We start from the raw sequence: 21,141 nt of genomic DNA on the forward strand, positions 1-21,141 counted from the left end.
TGAAGAGTATTAAATTCAAGATGAGAGAGTTTCGACATAATGAAAATTTGTTACCTGGAGTCTTCCTAAAATTTGATAAGAGTCTCGTGCTGATAACGTGTTGTAAAATAAATAAATAAATAAAGAAGAGATAATATATATAAAATAAAGAAGTATAATTATATAGCAATATTCACCACAATTACTATCTCAATATAATAGAGATGATTAATATATTTACTAATATTATAAAGAGTGAGAGAGAGAAATATTCAGAATAGTTGTAATATGACAAAAGAAGAAGAATTGTTTTATTGCTTGTGTATAGTTCTTCAGATTACTTCACTATTTATAGGCGTGTGAAGTTTACAATTCCAATTTCATTAACTTATGTTTGCCATGAGGAGTTGAGCCGTTCAGTATTGATATCAACCGCCCATATTAATGATGGTCATCCACCTCATTTGATTTTATCACAACAAAATCTACTTTATTTAGCCATTTTTAATTTTCTTTCAAGAATCAGCAGTATGGCTGGTTTTGCTTACTTACTACTCGTAAACTATGTCTGTCTCCTTAAATTGCTTAAGTTTTGTGGGTGCAACCGTTACCATTTTGTCTCCAATTTAAAACGAGTAATAAGCATTTAACATTTATGTAACAGGAAAAAGGTGTGTCTTGAAGTATTTGATCTTTCAAGCATATCGATTACTCTTTTTATTCGCCCAATTTAACTCCAAAGGAAAAGGTATCTAACATTTAACGTTTGTGTATGTTTTTCTTTTTACAATGTTTCCCATGAACTCTTTTCCTCATTTAAAATTTTCCTACTTTTGCTTGTAGTTTGAACTGAATCAAAAGGATCAATGGATATTCTCATTTCAGTTGCTGCAAAAATAGCTGAGTACACTGTAGCACCTATTGGAAGGCAAGTTGGTTATCTAATTTTCTACAAAGCCAAATTTAAAGAGCTAAGGGACTGTGTCAGTGATCTTGAGTACAAAAGAGACGAAATCAAGCAACGTGTGGAAAAAGAAAGAAGGAATGGGAAAACAACTTCTGATGTTGTGCAGAATTGGTTGAAGAATGTGGATGAAGCCATTGGAGACGTAACTCAACTTCAAAATGATCCTCGTCATGAAAAGGCTGGATGTTCTAGATGGTCATTTCCTAATGTGGTGACACGCCATCAACTCAGTAGAAAAGCTACAAAAGTTGCCAAAAAAGTTGTTGAAGTACGGGGAGGAGGGGACTTTTTCCAGGTAGCTTACCGTCCTAAACTTGATGCAGTGTCAGCATTTACTATAAGGAGTAGTCAAAACTTGGAGTCAAGGAAACCAATTATAGAGAATATCATGCATGCTCTAAGAGACGCCAAAGTAAGCATGGTTGGAATCTACGGGCTTGGTGGTGTTGGTAAGACCACTCTCGTTGAAGAAGTTTATCAAATAGCTAAGGAAAACCAGTTGTTTGATGAGGTGGTTATGGCCACCATATCCAAAACACCAGACATCAAAACCGTTCAAGAGGAGATTGCTGATCAGTTGGGTCTTCGTTTTGAAGAGGTAACTGTTGCTGGTAGAGCACCTCGCCTATACGAGAGAATCAAAATGGAGAAAACCATCCTTCTCATACTGGATGATATTTGGGAAGCCCTTGACTTGAAGAAAGTAGGCATTCCCTCTGATGGTGAACATAATGGCTGCAAATTATTGATGACTTCTAGAACCTTAGATTTGCTACGACAGATGGGAGTCAAAGAACATTTTAGACTAGAAATTTTAAATGAAGAAGAATCGTGGAGCTTGTTCCAATCTAAGGCTAATAATTTAGACAAAGAACCCGACAAGCATCAAATTGCATTCCAGTTGGCAAAAAAGTGTGCAGGATTGCCTATTCTCATAGTTACTATGGCGCGCTCATTGATAGATCAAAACATTCATGCGTGGAAAGATGCTTTGAGCCAATTAGAAAAGGTTGACAATGAAGAGTTGCAGGAGATAACTTATTCAGCTTTGGAGTTAAGTTACAAAAGGCTGAAAGGCAATGAAATGAAAGCTTTTTTCTTACTCTGTGCGACAAATGGTAAAAATCTTTCTGTCAATGACCTATTCAAATATGGAATGGGTCTAGGTATATTCAACAGCACAAATACAATGGAAGGTGCCAGAAATAGACTTCACAACATGATAAGTGCATTAAAGGCATCTTGTTTGTTGTTAGAAGATAACACAAGCACAAGGGTCAAAATGCATGACGTTGTTCGTGAAGTAGCTATCTCCATAGCTTATAGGGATTATCACATATTAGTCAAGTACGGAGATAAGTTGAGGGAATTTCCCAAAATGGATATTCTTAGCAACTGCTCCCAGATCATTCTGCTCAATGGTGCTTTTCGCCAGCTTCCTGAAAAGTTAGATGGTCATAATCTAAAATTTTTCCACTTGAGTAATTTTGATCTATCTCTGGAAATCCCTAATTTCTTTTTTGCGGAAACAAAATTCCTTCAAGTTTTAGATTTAACAGGCTTGAACTTGACTTCACTGCCCACTTCTTTTCTTTCCCTAACTAATCTTAAAACTTTGTGTTTGGATCTCTGTGTTCTGGAAAATATTGATGCAGTAGGAGCTTTAAAAAATTTAGAAATACTGAGTCTCTTAAAGTCATCGATGATAAAACTTTCAAGCGAAATAGGGAAATTGAGTCATTTAAGAATGCTCGATTTGAGTGATTCTGGGATTGAAATCATCCCAGCAGGCGTCATATCAAGCTTGATCAAATTGGAGGAGTTATACATGGGCAATACCTCCATTAAGTGGAAGATTGAGAATTCAGACATTCAAGATGAAAATGCCAGCCTTGATGAACTTCGTCAGTTGTCAAACCTAACAACTCTAGAGCTACAGATACAAGAGGCATGGATGTTGCCAAGAGACTTGATGTTTCATAAATTAGAAAGGTTCAAAATTGTTATTGGAGACGTCTGGGAATGGGATGATATTGCTGACGTCACATTGAAAACATTGAAGCTCAAGCTTGGCACCAATATTCACTTGGAGCATGGGATCAAAAGCTTGATCAGAAGTGCAGAGAATTTGTATTTGGATGAAGTTGAAGGCATTTCGAATGTACTCTACCAATTGAATGGGGATGGATTTCCTCAACTGAAGCACCTCCACATCCAAAATAATGCCTTAATTCAGCACATCATTGATTTTACAGAGAGGTCTCATATTCCAACCCCATTTCCAAACCTGGAAAAACTGGTGATTCAGAATCTCGGTAAGATGGAAAAAATTTGTCATGGGCCACTTGCAGTTGGTTTCTTCGCCAAGCTCCGAGCCATCAAAGTTGAAAAATGTAATAAAGTAAAATATTTTCTCTCTGTATCCATGGTTAAAGGGATGCCTCAGCTTTCAGAGTTGGAAATTTCTGAATGCAATCTTATGGAAAAGGTAGTGTTTGAAGATGATGATGCAAGTGCAATGAATGACGAAACTGGCGAAACCATTCAGTTCCCATTGCTCCATTCTCTGACTCTACAACATTTGGATGCGCTTGAATCCTTATATTCTCATCAGCCAACATCTTCTCCAATATCCCTTTTCAATAATCAAGTAAGTGTTTTAGCTTCTATACTTGTTTTGATGCATATAAGTGGGTTCTTTAGTTTATTTATTTATTTCATTTTATGGAGTATCGGTGGATCTGAATAATTCTGACTCAACATAAAAAAGTAGTAAAATTAGTATCGGTAGTTGCTATATTTTATAAACTAATAAATGTTAAATATATAAAAACTAATAAATATACTTATATTAACTTTGTTAACATACTGAATTAGTAAATTATTTTGTTAATATTTTTTAATTACATTTCTATATAGTATATTAAGTTAATATAAATCTCAAGAAATATCTCATCATGAACCAATTTATAATACCAAATTGAAAATGCATTTCACTTAGTGTGCATGAGAGAGATCGAGAATACCTAAAAACATTTTTTTATAAAAATTATAGAAACTAATTATTGATCGTCATGGATACTACTAAGTATTTTATTTAGAATTAATGATCGATAATAATACTGTACTAAAATAACATTTAAATGATCATAGAAACTTCTCATATTTCTTGTACCGTAAGTATTAGAAATTTATCTATTATCACATTTCATTTAGTTGTTTTACCTGTTTACTTCCTAGCTAATTTTATTACTTTTATTTTATTAGATTTCCTTTCAATTGTTAGTTTATTACATAATTAGTACAAAGGATGTGATGATTTTTAGTGACTAAGAGAAGGAGGGTTAAATCTTAACCCATTTTTGTTTAATAATACTTGCTGGCTTTTTAGAACATTTCTGGAGACTTTTTGCTTTTTGTCTCGTACTTAGTCACGAGACTTTTTCTTTTTATCTCGTAACTAGGCAAGAGATATTTTTCAGCTTTATCTCCTATGCAACAGAAACAGAAATGGAGTAGAAGAAAGAGAAAAAAATTACACCACAAAGTATCCTAGTTCAGCTGCCAAGTGCAATGCAGCTTACATCTAGTCTACATCACAGCAGTGATGGAATTTCACTATAATCTTCATGATTACATACACCAATTCTCCCTATGAACTACCCTTCCTATCCGGGACAAGTCCAGAATCTAAACCCCAATCCTGAACCTAACTTGGTCACTGCCAAGCTTTCAACTGCTAAGTGCTAACCCAACTTGCAAGGGGATTCCCACAGAATCATGAAACACAACACAGATGTACAAAGAATCTCTAGGACATCTATGACTTTTTCTTTTAATTTTGTATACTCTGCCTTTTTTCGCTCTATGGCTTTTTCTTACAAACCTCATTGTTTGCCTTTTTTCCATGAGACTCAAGACAGACAAAATTAATCAGAAAAATACAAAATGAAGAACATTGAAGGAGAAGAACTTCTGTTAGCTTAGGTAGCTATGAGAACTCTGTGCCTTGCATTCTCACTCCTTGCTTCAAGCCCTGGCTGTTCACCCTTATTTATAGAAAGGGAAGCTTCCACGGTTGAAACTGTTGAACCAAGCTAAACTTCTTCTTCTTCAAACCAAAACCGGTTCGACCAGAGAGAGAGGAGAGAAAATTGAATGTAAATCCCAACATGCAATTACCTCTGTGTCTTCCCTTCGCACCAAGCTTCATCAATCTGGGCCTTCCATCTTGACTTGCACTCCAAGAAGGATTCCTAGCCCTTGATGAGTTCTTGATGATGACAGCTTCTTCTGCTCTAACTTCTGCCTCTTCCCCCACTAGCTACAGTAGCTATCTTCTGTAGTGGTTGAGCAAAATTAGAGACAAGTCATCCCTCCAAGGATATTATTCAAGGATCTTCTTCCTCTGACCGAAGTGGATCTTCACCATTTTTGGTATGGAGAGCTTGAGAACACTTCACCATATCTACCCATTTTGGCAAAGATCTCAGCCACTCCATACTTCAGATTTTCTTTTTCTTGATGCCATCATCACAATGGCTTCTAGCTTGCTTCTAGCTTCATCTTCTTCACTCTAATATCTTGCAAAAGTTTCCATATTTCCTGTGAAGTGACCGAAAGTGAGGAGAGAGTAGAGAGAGAGAGTAATTGAAAGACTTTGAACTTAAGAAAGAGAATGAAATTAATTGAGTTTGTTTATTCCCTTTGCTAAGTAGCGTGTATCATTAATGATAGCAATCAAATCAATTGCTATTTCTCTCTCATGATTCCAATGCAATTAAAGTGAGTTGAATTAAATTTGAAATCCATCTTATGATGAGAGAAAGTAAGTGACCGAACTAAGCATGCAAAGCTTTCTTCCATCTCTTTCTTTCGTTTCGGACCAAGTTAGTTAGTTTCAAACCAAAATTGTTTTGGGCTAAAGATAATAATAAAAAATTTGGCCCATCATAGCAATAATTTCAGCCACTTATCATATATATAAATGTCATCAAGGCTGATTATTATCACATTGGCCTTATATAAAAAATACTGGCCCAATCAACACAACAATACTTCAGCCACTTAATATAACAATTTACTCAAGGCTGATTGCATTTTATTAGCACACTTAGGCTTTGTTTTTGCTTTTATGCCCAATGTACATAACTTGCAAAATAACAAAATTATTAATCAGCAAATATAACTTTGAAGATTAAATTAACAATTTTGTAATTAATTGTTTTAATAATGTTTGATCATCATCAAATTAATTTAGAGTTTTCCAAAATCATCAATCTCCCCCTTGATGACAAACACTATTAAAAATTAAAATGGAAAGAAATCAAAGATTAGAGTACTCCCTTTGAATATTAGGATTCCTTCACCTTTCCAATTGTTACATGACTCCCCCTTAATATATGCCATTTTACCAAGGGAAGATTTTCTTGTAACTTTTGAAATCAAGCTTAAGGCAATTATGTTATTCAACATATGGAATTTGAGATGTTGAATTGCTTGATTTATGAGCAGAAATAACATGATAAACACAACTTGACTTGTTATCATATAAATGATTTTCTACTCAATATCAATCAAAAATGCTTTGAATACAGAGTACATGAGAAACAGTTGATAATTTTCAAATAATTTGATTAAATGAACAACATTTTCCAGCCATCATATCAGAGCAACAAAATTATCAGTTTATAGTAAGGAAAACATTTTCAATTAAACAGAATCATATCAGAGCATAAGGAAATTATCAACCTATCTAAGCATAAAGGGATTATCAAATCACAACTAAGTTCCAATTGCAACAAATATTTCAACAAACATTTCAACAAACATCAACACAACAGAACATAAGGCATATGTACAGGAGTGATCATAAATCACAAAAGATTTCAGCCCCTGTTTCTTTCAACTTTTTCAATTTTTTCAGCTTTCCTCCCCCTTTTGTCATCAAAAGGGAACCTGTAAAAAGTGACAATGAAACATACAAATATAACCAAAATCAAAATATTCAAGAGTTTAACAAAATAGTAATGGTCCAGAGTATCCAAACAGCCTACAAAGTACCATAATAAGCCAAACAGAACCAGAATTCAACAAGAAATAATTAAGTCAATCATCAGAAGGATTGTACTCAGATTCATCATCCTTATCGGCAGCCTCCATCTCTTTTTCGAAATTCTGAAGCATCAGACCAACTCTTTCTTGACACTTTGTCCAAACTTTTTCATTTTCGTATGCTTACTTTCGAGCGGCCTTGTAAGATTCCACCATCAGTTTGGACACGTTAGAAAACTCAGTGAGGACCTCCTTGATTGATTCTGTCACCTTGGACGGCTCGGCTGGGCAGCTCTCAAGATCACTGTCAGAGGGCATTGACCGTTTTCCTTTGGTGCCTTTCATAGTACCTGAAACTCCTCCTCCCTTAATTGATGAAACTTTATTCTCTTCATCTTCATTAATTAGATCAACATTGAAGTATTCAAATATGCAGGGAAGAAATATGCCATAAGGAAGGTTAGCCTTTTTGGTGCTTCTAACACATTCCCACATATGCCTTACCATGAGATATGCAAAGGAAATAGGAGATGAAGTAATAATGGCAAAAAGCATAAAGGAATCAGAAATGGTTACTCTATTGTGTGAGCCACTCTTTGGAGTCAGAATGTGAGTAATGATTCTGTGCAGCAATGCCCTTTCTGGACCAAGGGTCTTGTGAGTTGGAACCGTGGCAACCAGTCCAGATAGATTTTCACATAATTGGTGCAGAGTAATCTGATATGTGACTCCAACTTGAGAATCTCATTTTTCTGACATATAAGCTACTGGTCCTTCATCAACATAACCTAGAGCAGTGTTTATTGTTTCTCTGCTCAGAGTCATGTAAACTCGCTTCACATAGGAATGGATTGCACTATCAATCAGCCGCATGTTTGCATAAAATTCTCGAACCAAGGCTGGGTATACAGGTTTCTGAATATTGAACAGGGGAGTCCACTTCATATTCTCAAAAAGAGTGATAAAGTTGATTCCTTTAGTAGCAAGAGAGTCCAGGTTCACTATGTGTGAAGCACACAAGTGACGTTTCTTCAACACCTCTTTATGAAACTCATAAGACGCACAAGAATTAAATCTTCTTGGATCAAAATGTGAATGATTTTTGTTGTATTTATTCTTGAAATCCAGGGATTCCAGATTCGGTGGTTCCCTTGTGTTACGTAGCGCGTAACCTTTGGTCTTCTGAGAGCTTCGAGCAGACGCATGAGGAGTTGCTTTCTTTGGAGGTGAATGAGGTATAGATGTGTGAGACTCCTCTTCTTCTTCTTCAATTGGATCTTTCACTTTTTCCAGCTTTCTTCTGGATGAAGTTTTCGTTGCTATCACCTTTCTTCTCATAGTGTCTGTTTGTTTAGAGGAGGGTGAGGGGGATGAAGAAGAAGTGGAGTGTATATGAATGTAGGGGTGTTCAAATCCAAACCGATCCAAATTAAACCGCTCATCTAATCCAATCCAAACCAAAAACCGATTAAAATCGCACTAATTCGGATTTGATTGGATTCTATTTTTACAAACCGCTGGATTGGATCGGATTTCGGATCTACTTTTCATAACCGATCCAATCCAATCCAAACTGCACAATGTGCTATAATATTATTATTTTATTATTATATTTATAATTATACTTATAACATGTTCAATTTGTTATACATTTTTCTATTATTCATATATTATTATTATTTAATAAATATTTTATGTTCAAAATGTTATTTATTTATTTATTTTAACTAACTTATAATTTTATTTCTATTATTATGTTATCGTTGGCTTTTTAAGATATTGTTAAGACTTGTTATGTCATTGTTGATTATTTAAAATTTGATGTTGAGACTTGTTATATGTAATTAATTTTTTATTTAAAAAATCACGAATCCAAACCGATCCAAACCGCTTGTAATCGGATCGGATCGGATTTCTAAAAAAAGTTCATCCAATCCAAACTGTACCACACATAAATTAAGCGTTCGGATCGAATGACTTTTTCCCTTAAAACCGAACCAAACCGCACCACGAACACCCCTATATGAATATGCGTGTGTGTTTGAGGGGTTGAGAATGGAGGATTTTTTGATGTGTGGGTTCGGCTACTTTTCCTTGGAGCAACCTTCTTTTTCATGTTATGAAAATGGAGATGGGAGAGGGAAGATGAAGAGAGGCCGAAGAGAGTGGTGAGAGGAGGGAGGTTATGGAAGCAATTAATGCTAAGTGGAGAGAGAATTGAGGGAGTTATTACTCATTAAGGGGCGTGGTTATTAACCAAGGAAAGATTTTAAAATTTAAACTGAAAGGTTAGCTCCTAGAATCAAGGGATGAGGGAAGGATAAAGATTCGATTTGACAACAACTCCTTCCTACAAGATTTGATATGACAACTTTCCAAAAGTATGATTAAAAAAATGAGGAACTCAAAAAACGGGTCAGAGTAAGGTCAAAAAGTTTGGTGGGGCCCAAGATAATTAATATCAGATCAGTCTCCCCATGAATCATGGCCCGTTCATCACGTCCTAAGATTTGTCTCCTGCATTCCTACGAGACAAAACCAAATAGAGTCAACAAATTTCACAAATTATCAACATAACTTAATTCTATCATTCCCAAACAGTTTCTCAAGGAACAGAATCTGTCTTCACACAAGGGCTTAGTGAAAATGTCTGCAAGTTGTTCTTCAGATTTTATAAATTGAATATCAATAGTACCCTTTTGCACATGTTCTCTAATAAAATGATATTTGATCTCAATGTGCTTGGTTCTTGAGTGCAAAACAAGATTTTTTGAGATGTTTATAGCACTCATGTTGTCACAAAACAATGGTATACTATTGATTTTTAATTTGTAATCCTCCAATTGAGTTTTCAACCAAATTAATTGTGAACAACATGCAGATGCAGAAATGTATTCAGCTTCGGCTGTGGATAGAGCTACTGTGGCTTGTTTCTTGCTTGACCACATGTTGAGTGAGCTTCCAAGGAAGCAACACATGCCGGATGTGCTCTTTCTATCCACTCGATATCCCGCATAATCTGCATCACAAAACCCCACTGCACAAAAATCATCAGATTTTGGATACCATAAGCCATAATCACTAGTTCCCTTAATGTATCTAATGATGCGTTTAACGGCCGAAAGATGGGATTCTTTTGGGAGAGATTGAAATCTTGAACATACACCCACACTTTGAACAATATCCGGTCTAGAGGAGGTAAGATACATAAGTGAACATATCATTCCTCTATACCTTGTTTTATCCACATCTTTGCCATTATCATCCTTTTCAAGTTTAGTGTTTGGATGCATTGGTGTTCCCATTGGTTTGAAATTTTCTAGGCCAAATTTCTTTATTAATTCTTTAGCATATTTTTCTTGGTGACTAAAAGTGCTACTAGGAGTTTGTTTAATTTGGAGGCCAAGAAAGAATGTTAGCTCTCCCATTAAACTCATTTCAAACTCACTAGTCATGAGTTTTCCAAACTCTTCACACAAGGATTCATTGGCCGATCCAAACACTATATCATCCACATAAACTTGAACTAAGAGAATATCATCATTAGATGCTTTAATAAATAAAGTAGTATCGGTGGTACCCTTTTGAAATTGATTTTCCAACAAGAAGGTACTAAGCCTTTCATACCAAGCTCTTGGAGCTTGCCTAAGGCCATAAAGAGCCTTTGAGAGTTTGAAAACATGGTTTGGAAATGCTTTATCTTCAAAACCGGGAGGTTGTGCCACAAACACTTCTCTATCAATAAAGCCATTAAGGAAAGCACATTTGACATCCATTTGGAACATTTTAAAATCCTTATGGGCAGCATAGGCAAGAAGCAACCTAATTGCTTCCATTCTTGTTACCGGAGCAAAAGACTCATCAAAATCTATGCCCTCTTCTTGATCGTAACATTGGGCCACTAATCTAGCCTTGTTACGAACAACCTTTCCATCATCACCTAATTTATTTTTGAAAACCCATTTAGTACCTGTTACCTTCTTACCATCCGGATGAGGTACTAGTGTCAAAACCTCATTCTTGTCAAATTGAGCGAGCTCTTCTTGCATGGCTTTGACCCAAGATGGATCTTCAAGAGCTTGCTTCACATTATTGGGCTCCATTTGTGATAAGAGAGCAAGATTGCTTAGTTCGGTTTGCCTTTTGGTTGATGATCTTGTTGTTACACCTTGAGAGGGATCACTAATGATAAAATCATGAGGATAACCCTCATGGACTTCCATTCTTTTAGCTTCCGGAGTGATGTTGAGCTTTGATGAGCTTCAGTGGGTTGTTCTGTTCCAGATTCTCTTACTGGCTCAGGAGACAAAACAGAAATGTCTCCTCCATTCTGATGAGACAAAATTGAACGGACATATTCTTCAATTGGGACTGATTTGGGTCTTTCTTCCTTGTTGACAACTTCTTCACAATCTGTATCATTATCTACCACCACACTGGGAATTGAATTAGAATCACAAAAAGATACGTGTATGGATTCCTCTATGGTCCTATGATCTTTGAGGTAAATTCTATATGCTTTGCTAGTGGTAGAGTATCCAACAAACATTCCTTCATAGGATTTTGGATCAAATTTACCAAGATTCTCTTTATTATTAAGTACAAAGCATTTACATCCAAAAATGTGGAAATACTTAAGATTTGGTGGGGTTCCTTTCCATAGCTCATAAGGTGTTCTCTTTAAACCCTTCCTAATAGTTGTCCTATTCAAAATATAACAAGCTGTATTTACAGCTTCAGCCTATAAAAATTTTGGAACATCATTTTCACAAAGCATAACCCTAGTCATCTCTTGAAGGCTTCTATTCTTTCTTTCAACTACCCCATTTTGTTGAGGGGTTCTAGGGCATGAAAAGTTATGTGAAATTCCAAAATCATCACAAAATTGTTCAAAGTCTTGATTTTCAAATTCTTTTCCATGATCACTTCTCAAGTGGACAATTTTCAAATCTTTTTCATTTTGAATTCTTTTACAAAGGGTTGAAAAAGCATGGAAAGCATCATTCTTATGAGTAAGGAAAAGTATCCAACCAAATCTAGAGTAATCATCTACCACTACTAATCTATAGTGTTTACCTCCTAAACTTTGAGTTCTTGTGGGACCAAAAAGATCAATGTGCAACATTTTTAATGGCCTCTTGGTAGAAATTCCATCTTTTGGTTTAAAAGAGGTCTTTACTTGTTTGCCTAATTGACAAGCATCACAAGTAATATCCTTATCAAATTTAATATTTGGAATTCCTCTTATCAAGTTTTTCTTAACAAGTTTAGAAATTTGGTACATGCTTGCATGACCCAATTTCTTATGCCATAGCCATTTTTCAGATTCAAGAGAGATAAAACATGTTACATTTTGATCTTTTAAATCTTCAAGAGTCAATCCATACACATTGTTACATCTCTTAGCTTTAAACAAAATATCCCCAGATTTTTCACAAATAACCAAGCATACCAATTTTCTAAAAACAACTTCATATCCAAGATCACATAATTGGCTTACACTTAGTAAATTGTGTTTCAACCCATCAACAAGAAGAACATCATTTATAGAAGATGAGAAGCTTTTACCAATTTTTCCAATGGCCACTATTTTTCCTTTACCATCATCATCGAAAGTGACAAACCCTCCATCATACTCATCAAGCATAATGAAGAAGGTTGCCTTTCTGGTCATATGCCTAGAGCATCCACTATCCATGTACCACATATTGTCCTTCCGTTTGGATGCTAGGCACACCTACAAAATGAGCTCAAGTGACCTTAGATATCCAAATCTTCTTTGATCCTTTCACGTTAAACCATCTTCTATGTCCCAATCCATTGTAATCAAAAACAATTTTGCAAGCTTTGTTACCAATCATTCTTTCACCAAAGAAACATTGAATGGGAAAGTGACCATTTCAGTTGCATAGTCTACAAAATCTTGGAGTTGCTGTTTTGTTAAAGCTTGTTGGGTTTTGAAACCTTGTATCATTAGAAGATGAAGCCATGTTTTCAAAAGAAAAGTTTTCAACAGATTTGAAAGCTTTGTGAAAATCCAAGCCAGCTTTATCATAAAGAGGTTTTTTGACTAGCCAAGATCTGATTTAGATTTTCAGAACTTTGAGTGAACTTGGCTAAGTCTTCTTTAAGCTTTTTGACCTCTTTAAGCAACTCTTCATTTTCTTTAAAACAGTTTACATATGCCACCACAGAATGATTACTTTCACGGCTTTTAAGTTGAGCTTTTAACTACTTGTTTTCTTCAACAAGTTCAACAGCAGTTTCCGCCTCCCTTAATTTATCTTTGAGGAAACCATTTTCAGCTTTAGGAATGGTGATTTGTTGTTCAAGATATTGGTTATCAAGCAAGAAGCATATAATTTTTTCAGAAAGGTGGTCTATCATAAGATGAAGATCTTCAGTGTCAGGGTTATGAGAGACTACTTGTTCAACGTGATCTGCCATGAGACATGGTTGGGACTTGGTTTCTGATTCTTCATTATCTTCTGAGTCATTTTCCAAGTCCTCCCAAGAAGCCATCAGTCCTTTCTTCCTTTCCTTCTTTGGCTTCTTTTCCTTTTTCAACTTAGGACAATCAGATTTAAAATGGCCAGTCTTTTTGCAGTTGTAACAAATTACTTTGCTGAAATCTTTCTTTTGTTTCCTAGAACTGCCTCCTTTGCTTCTTTCCTTGAGTTTCACCATTTTTCTGAATTTTTTGGCAAACAAAACAAATTCATTTTCAGAAGAATAATCACTGGATTCATCATCCAGAGGGTTAGTAACAGATGTGAAAGCTATTCTTTTCTTTTTTGTATATTTTTTCAAATATGTATTTTCAAATGCAAGTAAGTTTCCTCTCAAATCATCATATGTCATGGAATCAAGACCACTACTCTCAGATATTATCAATGCTTTTGTTTCCCACTCTTTTGTGAGACATCTCAAGACTCTTCTCACAAGCACAGATTCAAGATACTTAATCCCCATAGCATCCAAGCCAACAATGATGATGTTGAATCTTTCAAACATTTCATCTATGGATTCTCCTTCCTTCATTGAGAAAATTTCATATTCTCTGTTCAGCATGTCTATCCTGGTCTTCTTTACTATGGTGGTTCCTTCATGAGTGACTTGAAGTTTGTCCCAGATTTCCTTTGCCGTTGTGCATCGTGATACCCGTCGGTACTCCTCGAAACTGATTGCACAGTTGAGCAAGTTGATAGCCTTGGCATTGAGCTCCACCTTCTTTCTGTCTTCTTCGGTCCAACTAGCTTCGGGTTTAAGGGAGACTACTCCTTCAGCACTTGTGGTGGTTGGATATTGAGGACCTTCCAGAATGATTTTCCATAGTCTGTAATCTACTGCTTGCACAAAAATCTTCATTCTCTCATTCCAATAGTGTAATTTTTCCATTGAAAAGAGGAGGTCTGTTGCTTGACTGTCCTTCTGTTAGATTGTAGGACACCAGATTTGAGCCACTGTTCTCTGCCATCTGGATCTTTTCTCCAAGATGCAAAGCTTGATCTCTTTGAGACCAAGCTCTGATACCAATTGATGGTTTATTAGTGGCTAAGAGAAGGGGGTTGAATCTTAGCCCCTTTTTCGCTTAATAACACTTGTTGGCCTTTTAGAACACTTCTGGAGACTTTTTGCTTTTTGTCTCGTACCTAGTCACGAGATTTTTTCTTTTTATCTCGTAACCAGGCAAGAGATATTTTTCAGTTTTATCTCCTATGCAGCAGAAACAGAAATGGAGTAGAAGAGAGAGAAAAAATCACACCACGAAGTATCCTGGTTCAGCTGCCAAGTGCAATGCAGCCTACATCCAGTCTCCATCACAACAGTGATGGAATTTCACTATAATCTTCATGATTACATACACCAATTCTCCCTAGGAACTACCCTTCCTATCCGGGACAAGTCCAGAATCTAAACCCCAATCCTGAACCTGACTTGGTCACTGCCAAGCTTTCAACTGCTAAGTGCTAACCCAACTTGCAAGGAGATTTTCACAGAATTATGAAACACAACACAGATGTAGAAAGGATCTCTAGGACATCTATGGCTTTTTCTTTTAATTTTGTATACTCTGCCTTTTTTCGCTCTATGACTTTTTCTTACAAACCTCACTGTTTGCCTTTTTCCATGAGACTCAAGACAGACAAAATTAAACAGAAAAATACAAAATGAAGAACATTGAAGGAGAAGAACTTCTGTTAGTTTAGATAGCTATGAGAACTTTGTGCCTTGCACTCTTACTCCTTGCTTCAAGTCCTGGCTGTTCACCTTTATTTATAGAAGGGGAAGCCTCCACGGTTGAAACTGTTGAACCAAGCTAAACTTCTTCTTCTTCAAACCAAAACCGGTTCGGCCAGAGAGAGAGAGAGAGAGGAGAGAAAACCGAATGTAAAACCCAACATGCAATTACATCTGTGTCTTTCCTTTGCACCAAGCTTCATTAATCCGGGCCTTCCATCTTGACTTGCACTCCAAGAAGGATTCCTAGCCCTTGATGAGTTCTTGATGATGACAGCTGCTCTAACTTCTGCCTCTTCCCCCACGTAGCTACAGTAGCTACCTCCTGTAGTGGTTGAGCAAAAGCAAAGACAAGCCATCCCTTCAAGGATCTTCTTCCTCTGACCGAAGTGGATCTTCACCATTTTTGGTATGGAGAGCTTGAGAACACTTCACCATATCTTACCCATTTTGGCAAAGATCTTAGCCACTCCATACTTCAGATTTTCTTTTTCTTGATGCCATCATCACAATGGCTTCTAGCTTGCTTCTAGCTTCATCTTCTTCACTCTGATATCTTGCAAAAGCTTCCATATTTCCTGTGAAGTGACCGAAAGTGAGGAGAGAGTAGAGAGAGAAATTGAAAGACTTTGAACTTAAGAAAGAGAATGAAATTAATTAAGTTTATTTTTTCCTTTGCTGAGTAGTGTGTATCATTAATGATAGCAATCAAATTAATTGCTATTTCTCTCTCATGATTCTAATGCAATTAAAGTGAGTTTGAATTAAATTTGAAATCCATCTTATGATGAGAGGAAGTGAGTGACCGAACTAAGCATGCAAAGCTTTCTTCCATCTCTCTCTTTCGTTTCGGACCAAGCTAGTTGGTTTTAAACCAAAATTGTTTTGGGCTAAAGATAATAATAAAAAATTTGGCCCATTATAGCAATAATTTCAGCCACTTATTATATATATAAATTTCATCAAGGCTGATTATTATCACATTGGCCTTATATAAAAAATACTGGCCCAACCAACACAACAATACTTCAGCCACTTAATATAACAATTTACTCAAGACTGATTGCATTTTATTAGCACACTTAGGCTTTGTTTTTGCTTTTATGCCCAATGTACATAACCTGCAAAACAACAAAATTATTAATCAGCAAATATAACTTTGAAGATTAAATTAACAATTTTATAATTAATTGTTTTAATAATGTTTGATCATCATCAAATTAATTTAGAGTTTTCCAAACTCATTAGGATGGAATACTATTGAATGCAAAGCTTTTTATAATATTTCTTCAATCTTTTATTAACATTTTTATATTCAATATGTAGGTTGCATTTCCTAATTTGGACACTCTCAAGTTGAGCTCACTCAGTTTGAACAAAATTTGGAAGGATAATCGACATTGTTTTTACAAATTGAGAAATTTGATTGTTGAGAATTGTGATGGTCTAAAGTATTTGTTCTCATCTGCCATGGTGGACAGTTTTTCCAGCCTCATAAAACTTGAAATAAGTGAATGCCATCTAATGGAAGAGATAATAGCTGTAGAAGAAGACAGTGAAAACAATATTGTCACACTAAAAGAGGTATGATAACTAAATAGTGACTATTGTTTTGAAAAAAAGAAATTAGGACCTTTGTTCAAATATTATGAATCGAATAGAAATATACATCATATATTTTTCGTTAATAGCTTTTTTCGGTGCTTATTCTTTATTAACATTTTAATGATAGAAGTTATGTATGGTTTTTAAATTTTTGAATCCAGGTTCGATTTTCCAAATTGCAGACAGTTATCTTGAAGAATATGAAGAGCTTGAAGAAAATATGGCACAAAGAATTTTCTAAAGTAAAGTCATTAGAAGTCAAAAATTGTGAAAAAATTAGAGCAATTTTTTCTTCTTCAATGCAAAAAGCATATAATGATCTAGAGACATTAATGGTTACTGACTGTGTTTTGGTAGAAGAGATATTTCAACTGAGTTCTGATGAAAATTATAGTACAGAACAAACACAGCTGAAAAAAATTACTCTAGAAAGATTGTGGAAGTTAAAACAAATATGGAGCAAGGATCCTGAAAGGGCTCTTAATTTTTGCAATCTAGAGGAAATAAATGTAGAGAACTGCATAAACTTGGAATTTGTATTTCCATGTTCAGTAGCCACAAGTTGCTCACATCTTAAAGAACTTACAATTAAATGGTGTCAATACATGAAGGAAATTATTGGATTCAAGGAAGAACCCATGTTCTCATCTATTTCCTTTGAGTTTAACCATTTAAATACGTTGGTGCTTTGGTACTTGCATAAGCTCAAGGGGTTCTATGCACGAAATTACACATTATCATGTCCATCTTTGAGAAATCTAGATATTACAGGATGTGTGAAGTTAAATTTGTACAGAACCCTTTCTACAAGTAGTCATCAAAAGCTTTCAGATGAAGAATATATTATTTCAATACAACAACATTTGGTAGCTGAACAGGTATGAATTGTTTACATTATTGCATATGCTAATTTGCATTAAAGTCCAATGCATATGAACACGATTTTCTACTTTTCATTCAGATTTTTTATTTAAAGATAAATCAAATTTTACATTTAAAAATTGGTACAGTTAAATCAAAGAAAATATTTTTTCAATTTCCAAAATAGCATTCTCAAGCATGAGTATTGGATTTCGTGTCAACTTTGAAACAAATCTTAGAAACAAAAGGCTTAATATAAGATTTTGGTCAATATAAAATTCTTATTTTAGTCCTAATAAAAATATTATTTTTTTATAGAAATATAAAAATCATTGTTCTTTTCCTTGTGGTGAAGAGACTTCTTAGATGATCATATAGCAAATTATATATTGTGACAATGTTATTGTATTAAATTAGATAACTTTTAAATTTGATTGAAATAAAATAAAAAATTGAACATTTTACAGGTATCCAAAATTTATTTAAGCTTGAAAGAAATTTGATTGAATGAAAAAGTTGAGAGAAAAATATTAGAAATTAAACCTTTTTATATATGCAATTAATTATTTGAATAATAAGACTAGTGATTGCTGATTTCTAATGATTTTTAAATACCATTAGTGAGTTTGGATTGAATTTTGATTAAACGTTATATTTGCTTTCTTTATTCTTTTCTTAGGCTATTGCGAATTAAAAATTTATTGGAAATAGTATCTTACTGTAAATTGCGTTTTGTATATGTTGAAGGTAATGCCTAATTTAGAGCACTTGAGAATAGATGAAAAGGATGCTGCCAACATATTGCAAACCCAAAATATAGGTTCCTTCTTCAACAAAATATCATTTCTTGCTCTATCCCGTTACAAGACCGAAGGTTCTGCTTTTCCTGATCAGGTTCTGCAGAATATATGCAGTTTGAAATTGCTAAATGTTGAGTGGAGTTCCTTTAAGAAGATATTTCAAGATAAAAGGCTTACAAATGAAAAAAATTGTACAAAGCTCCAAAGCTTGAGATTACATCAATTAGCAAATCTTCAACAGATATGCGAAGAAGGACTGCAAATTGACCCAGTTCTCGAGCTTCTTGAATATTTACATGTTGATGGATGTTTAAGTTTGATAAACATTGTTCCTTCCTCTGTTACCTTTCGCCATTTGACCTATCTTGAGGTAGCGAATTGCAATAGCATAATAAACTTACTTTCTCCTCATACAGCAAGAAGTCTGGCCAAGCTCACCGTAATGAAGGTAAAACAATGTGATTCACTTGAGGAAATATTGTCCAAAGAGGGAGAGGAGATAACAAATGACATTGCATTTTTCTCCTTGGAAACTTTGGAGTTGGATTCTTTACCAAGACTCGGTAGGTTTTGCTCACAAAAGTGCTTCCTAAGGTTCCCATTGTTGAGGAAAGTAGTGGTCAGAGAATGTGCTCGCATGAAGTACTTTTCTGAAGGAGACAGGGTGAGCACACCAAAGCTTCGAAAAGTGCTAACAGCAGAGAATAGTAAACAATTTTATTGGAAGGGAGACTTGAATGGAACCATAAAAAACATGTTTGAAGATAAGGTATGATTTATTTTATTGATGAGATTTGCTTTGGTTTTTCTAAATTGGATGCAAGATGACTAACTTTGGAGTATAATACTTAGGACTTTAAAAAACAAAAGAAACTTCATTACTATCTATTATATTAGTTATCTCTTTTTTTTTTTTTTTTGCCAAAATGAAAGAAAAATGAAAACAATCAAGTAAGGGGCATAAATCCTTGTTGTAAATCATATTAATATGTCATGAAAACATTATGTTAACATTGATTTATAAAGGCCACCTTCTTTATTTCTCTTTCACATGAATATTAAAAATTTATATTTTTATGATTAAGGGAATTTGTTGCTTACATTTTTACATGAGTATATTGAAATCGCATAGATAAGAATTAATGGTCATTGTTTTCACTACCTTCTCATTTTCATCATTTTCAATAATCTAAACAAAAGGTCAAAATAAAATTTGATTAAAATAATGTCTGCTATTCTGAAAGTACATAACAGTTTAACCATTTTGAATTTGCATTCTTCTTGTGGCATGTTGTGAGTTTTCTTCGTATATTCTAGTTAGTATTCATTTTCAAAAACATAGCTTAATAGTAAAAAAAGATATAATAATATTAAATATCATTAACGTTTAGTTACGCGGTTATAAATTTACAAACTTTATTGAACGCAGGTGTGTTTTTGTAGTTTCGAGAATTTGAATCTATCAAAATATCCTGAGCTAAAAGAGTTATGGTATGACCGACTTCAGAACAATATATTTAGCAAATTGAAGAAGCTATTAGTTCACAAGTGTGACTTTTTATCTGATGTGTTATTTTCTCCAAATATAATTGGCCTGCTTGTGAATTTGGAAGAGTTAGATGTAAAAGACTGTAATTCTCTAGTAGCTGTGTTTCATATCTCAACATTTTCTGAAGAAATTGAAACAAGGAAATGTTCTTTTTTGAGAAAGTTGACTCTTTGTAGTCTTCCAAATTTGAAGCATATTTGGAAGGAAGATCCTAACACAACTATGAGCTTTCAGAATCTATGTGAAGTCTCTGTTGTAGATTGTCTATGTTTGAAAAGTCTCTTTCCATACTCTGTAGCTACAAATATGGCCCGACTTGAAGATCTTGAAGTATCAAATTGTGGGATTGTGGAAGTAGTTGATAATCAAAGATGGCCAAGAGAGATGATTAAATTTGTGTTTCCTCATTTAAGGAAACTATGGCTAATAAATCTGCTTAATCTGAGGACATTCATTTCTGGAATCTATTCTCTTCAATGTAAATCTTTGAAAGATTTATGTGTGTTCAACTGTCCAAGACTGAAGTTATTTCAAGATACATGTCTCAGTTGTCAAGAAAGAGCTATGAATGACAAAATTTCTATTCCAATACATCAACCTCTTCTTAAGGTTGAAGAGGTATGGACAATATTATATTTCATCTGAGTTACTTTCTTAATATTTTTTCACATGTTGAAAACTTTTTCTTTACATGAACATTAATTTTGAAAAAAAAAATCTTTGTGAAACATTTAATTTATACCATTGCATCAATATTTTTCTTTATGACATTATAGATCTTATTTATCGAACAATATTATTTTCAAATTGGATGATTGGGATATTTTTTATTTTATTTTATCTTGCACACACTATACATACCAGATAGCTTTTGTTAATAAATCTATGAAGATAAAATATATTATTAATAATTTAATTTCTTAATGTGGTTATTAGGGGATGAGAGTCTTACATTAACCGAATAATACTTGTGCGCAAAAATATATAAATATATTATTACGTATGGTAGAAACAATAAAAAATAATTAAAATACTAATTATTCATAGTAATATAAAAGTTTGGTAACATAAAAGAAAAAGAAGGT

At 34.3% G+C, this 21,141-nt stretch overlaps 1 protein-coding gene across 2 annotated transcripts in view; it reads left to right on the top strand.

Moving 5' to 3' along the window:
- Nucleotides 1–21,141, top strand: part of LOC112764942 (uncharacterized) — a 54,585-nt gene that overhangs the window by 18,457 nt on the left and 14,987 nt on the right. For both annotated transcript variants that reach the window (XM_025810785.3, XM_072223485.1), the window contains exons 3-8: nt 644–727; nt 823–3,596; nt 16,568–16,825; nt 17,008–17,724; nt 18,455–19,276; nt 19,937–20,674. In XM_025810785.3, coding sequence (XP_025666570.2) covers nt 846–3,596; nt 16,568–16,825; nt 17,008–17,724; nt 18,455–19,276; nt 19,937–20,674 — 5,286 coding nt within the window. In that variant the 5' untranslated portion in view covers nt 644–727; nt 823–845. The remainder of the gene's footprint in view (nt 1–643; nt 728–822; nt 3,597–16,567; nt 16,826–17,007; nt 17,725–18,454; nt 19,277–19,936; nt 20,675–21,141) is intronic.

Source organism: Arachis hypogaea, chromosome 17 (genome assembly GCF_003086295.3).
Source record: "Arachis hypogaea cultivar Tifrunner chromosome 17, arahy.Tifrunner.gnm2.J5K5, whole genome shotgun sequence".
NCBI classification, from domain to species: domain Eukaryota; kingdom Viridiplantae; phylum Streptophyta; class Magnoliopsida; order Fabales; family Fabaceae; genus Arachis; species Arachis hypogaea.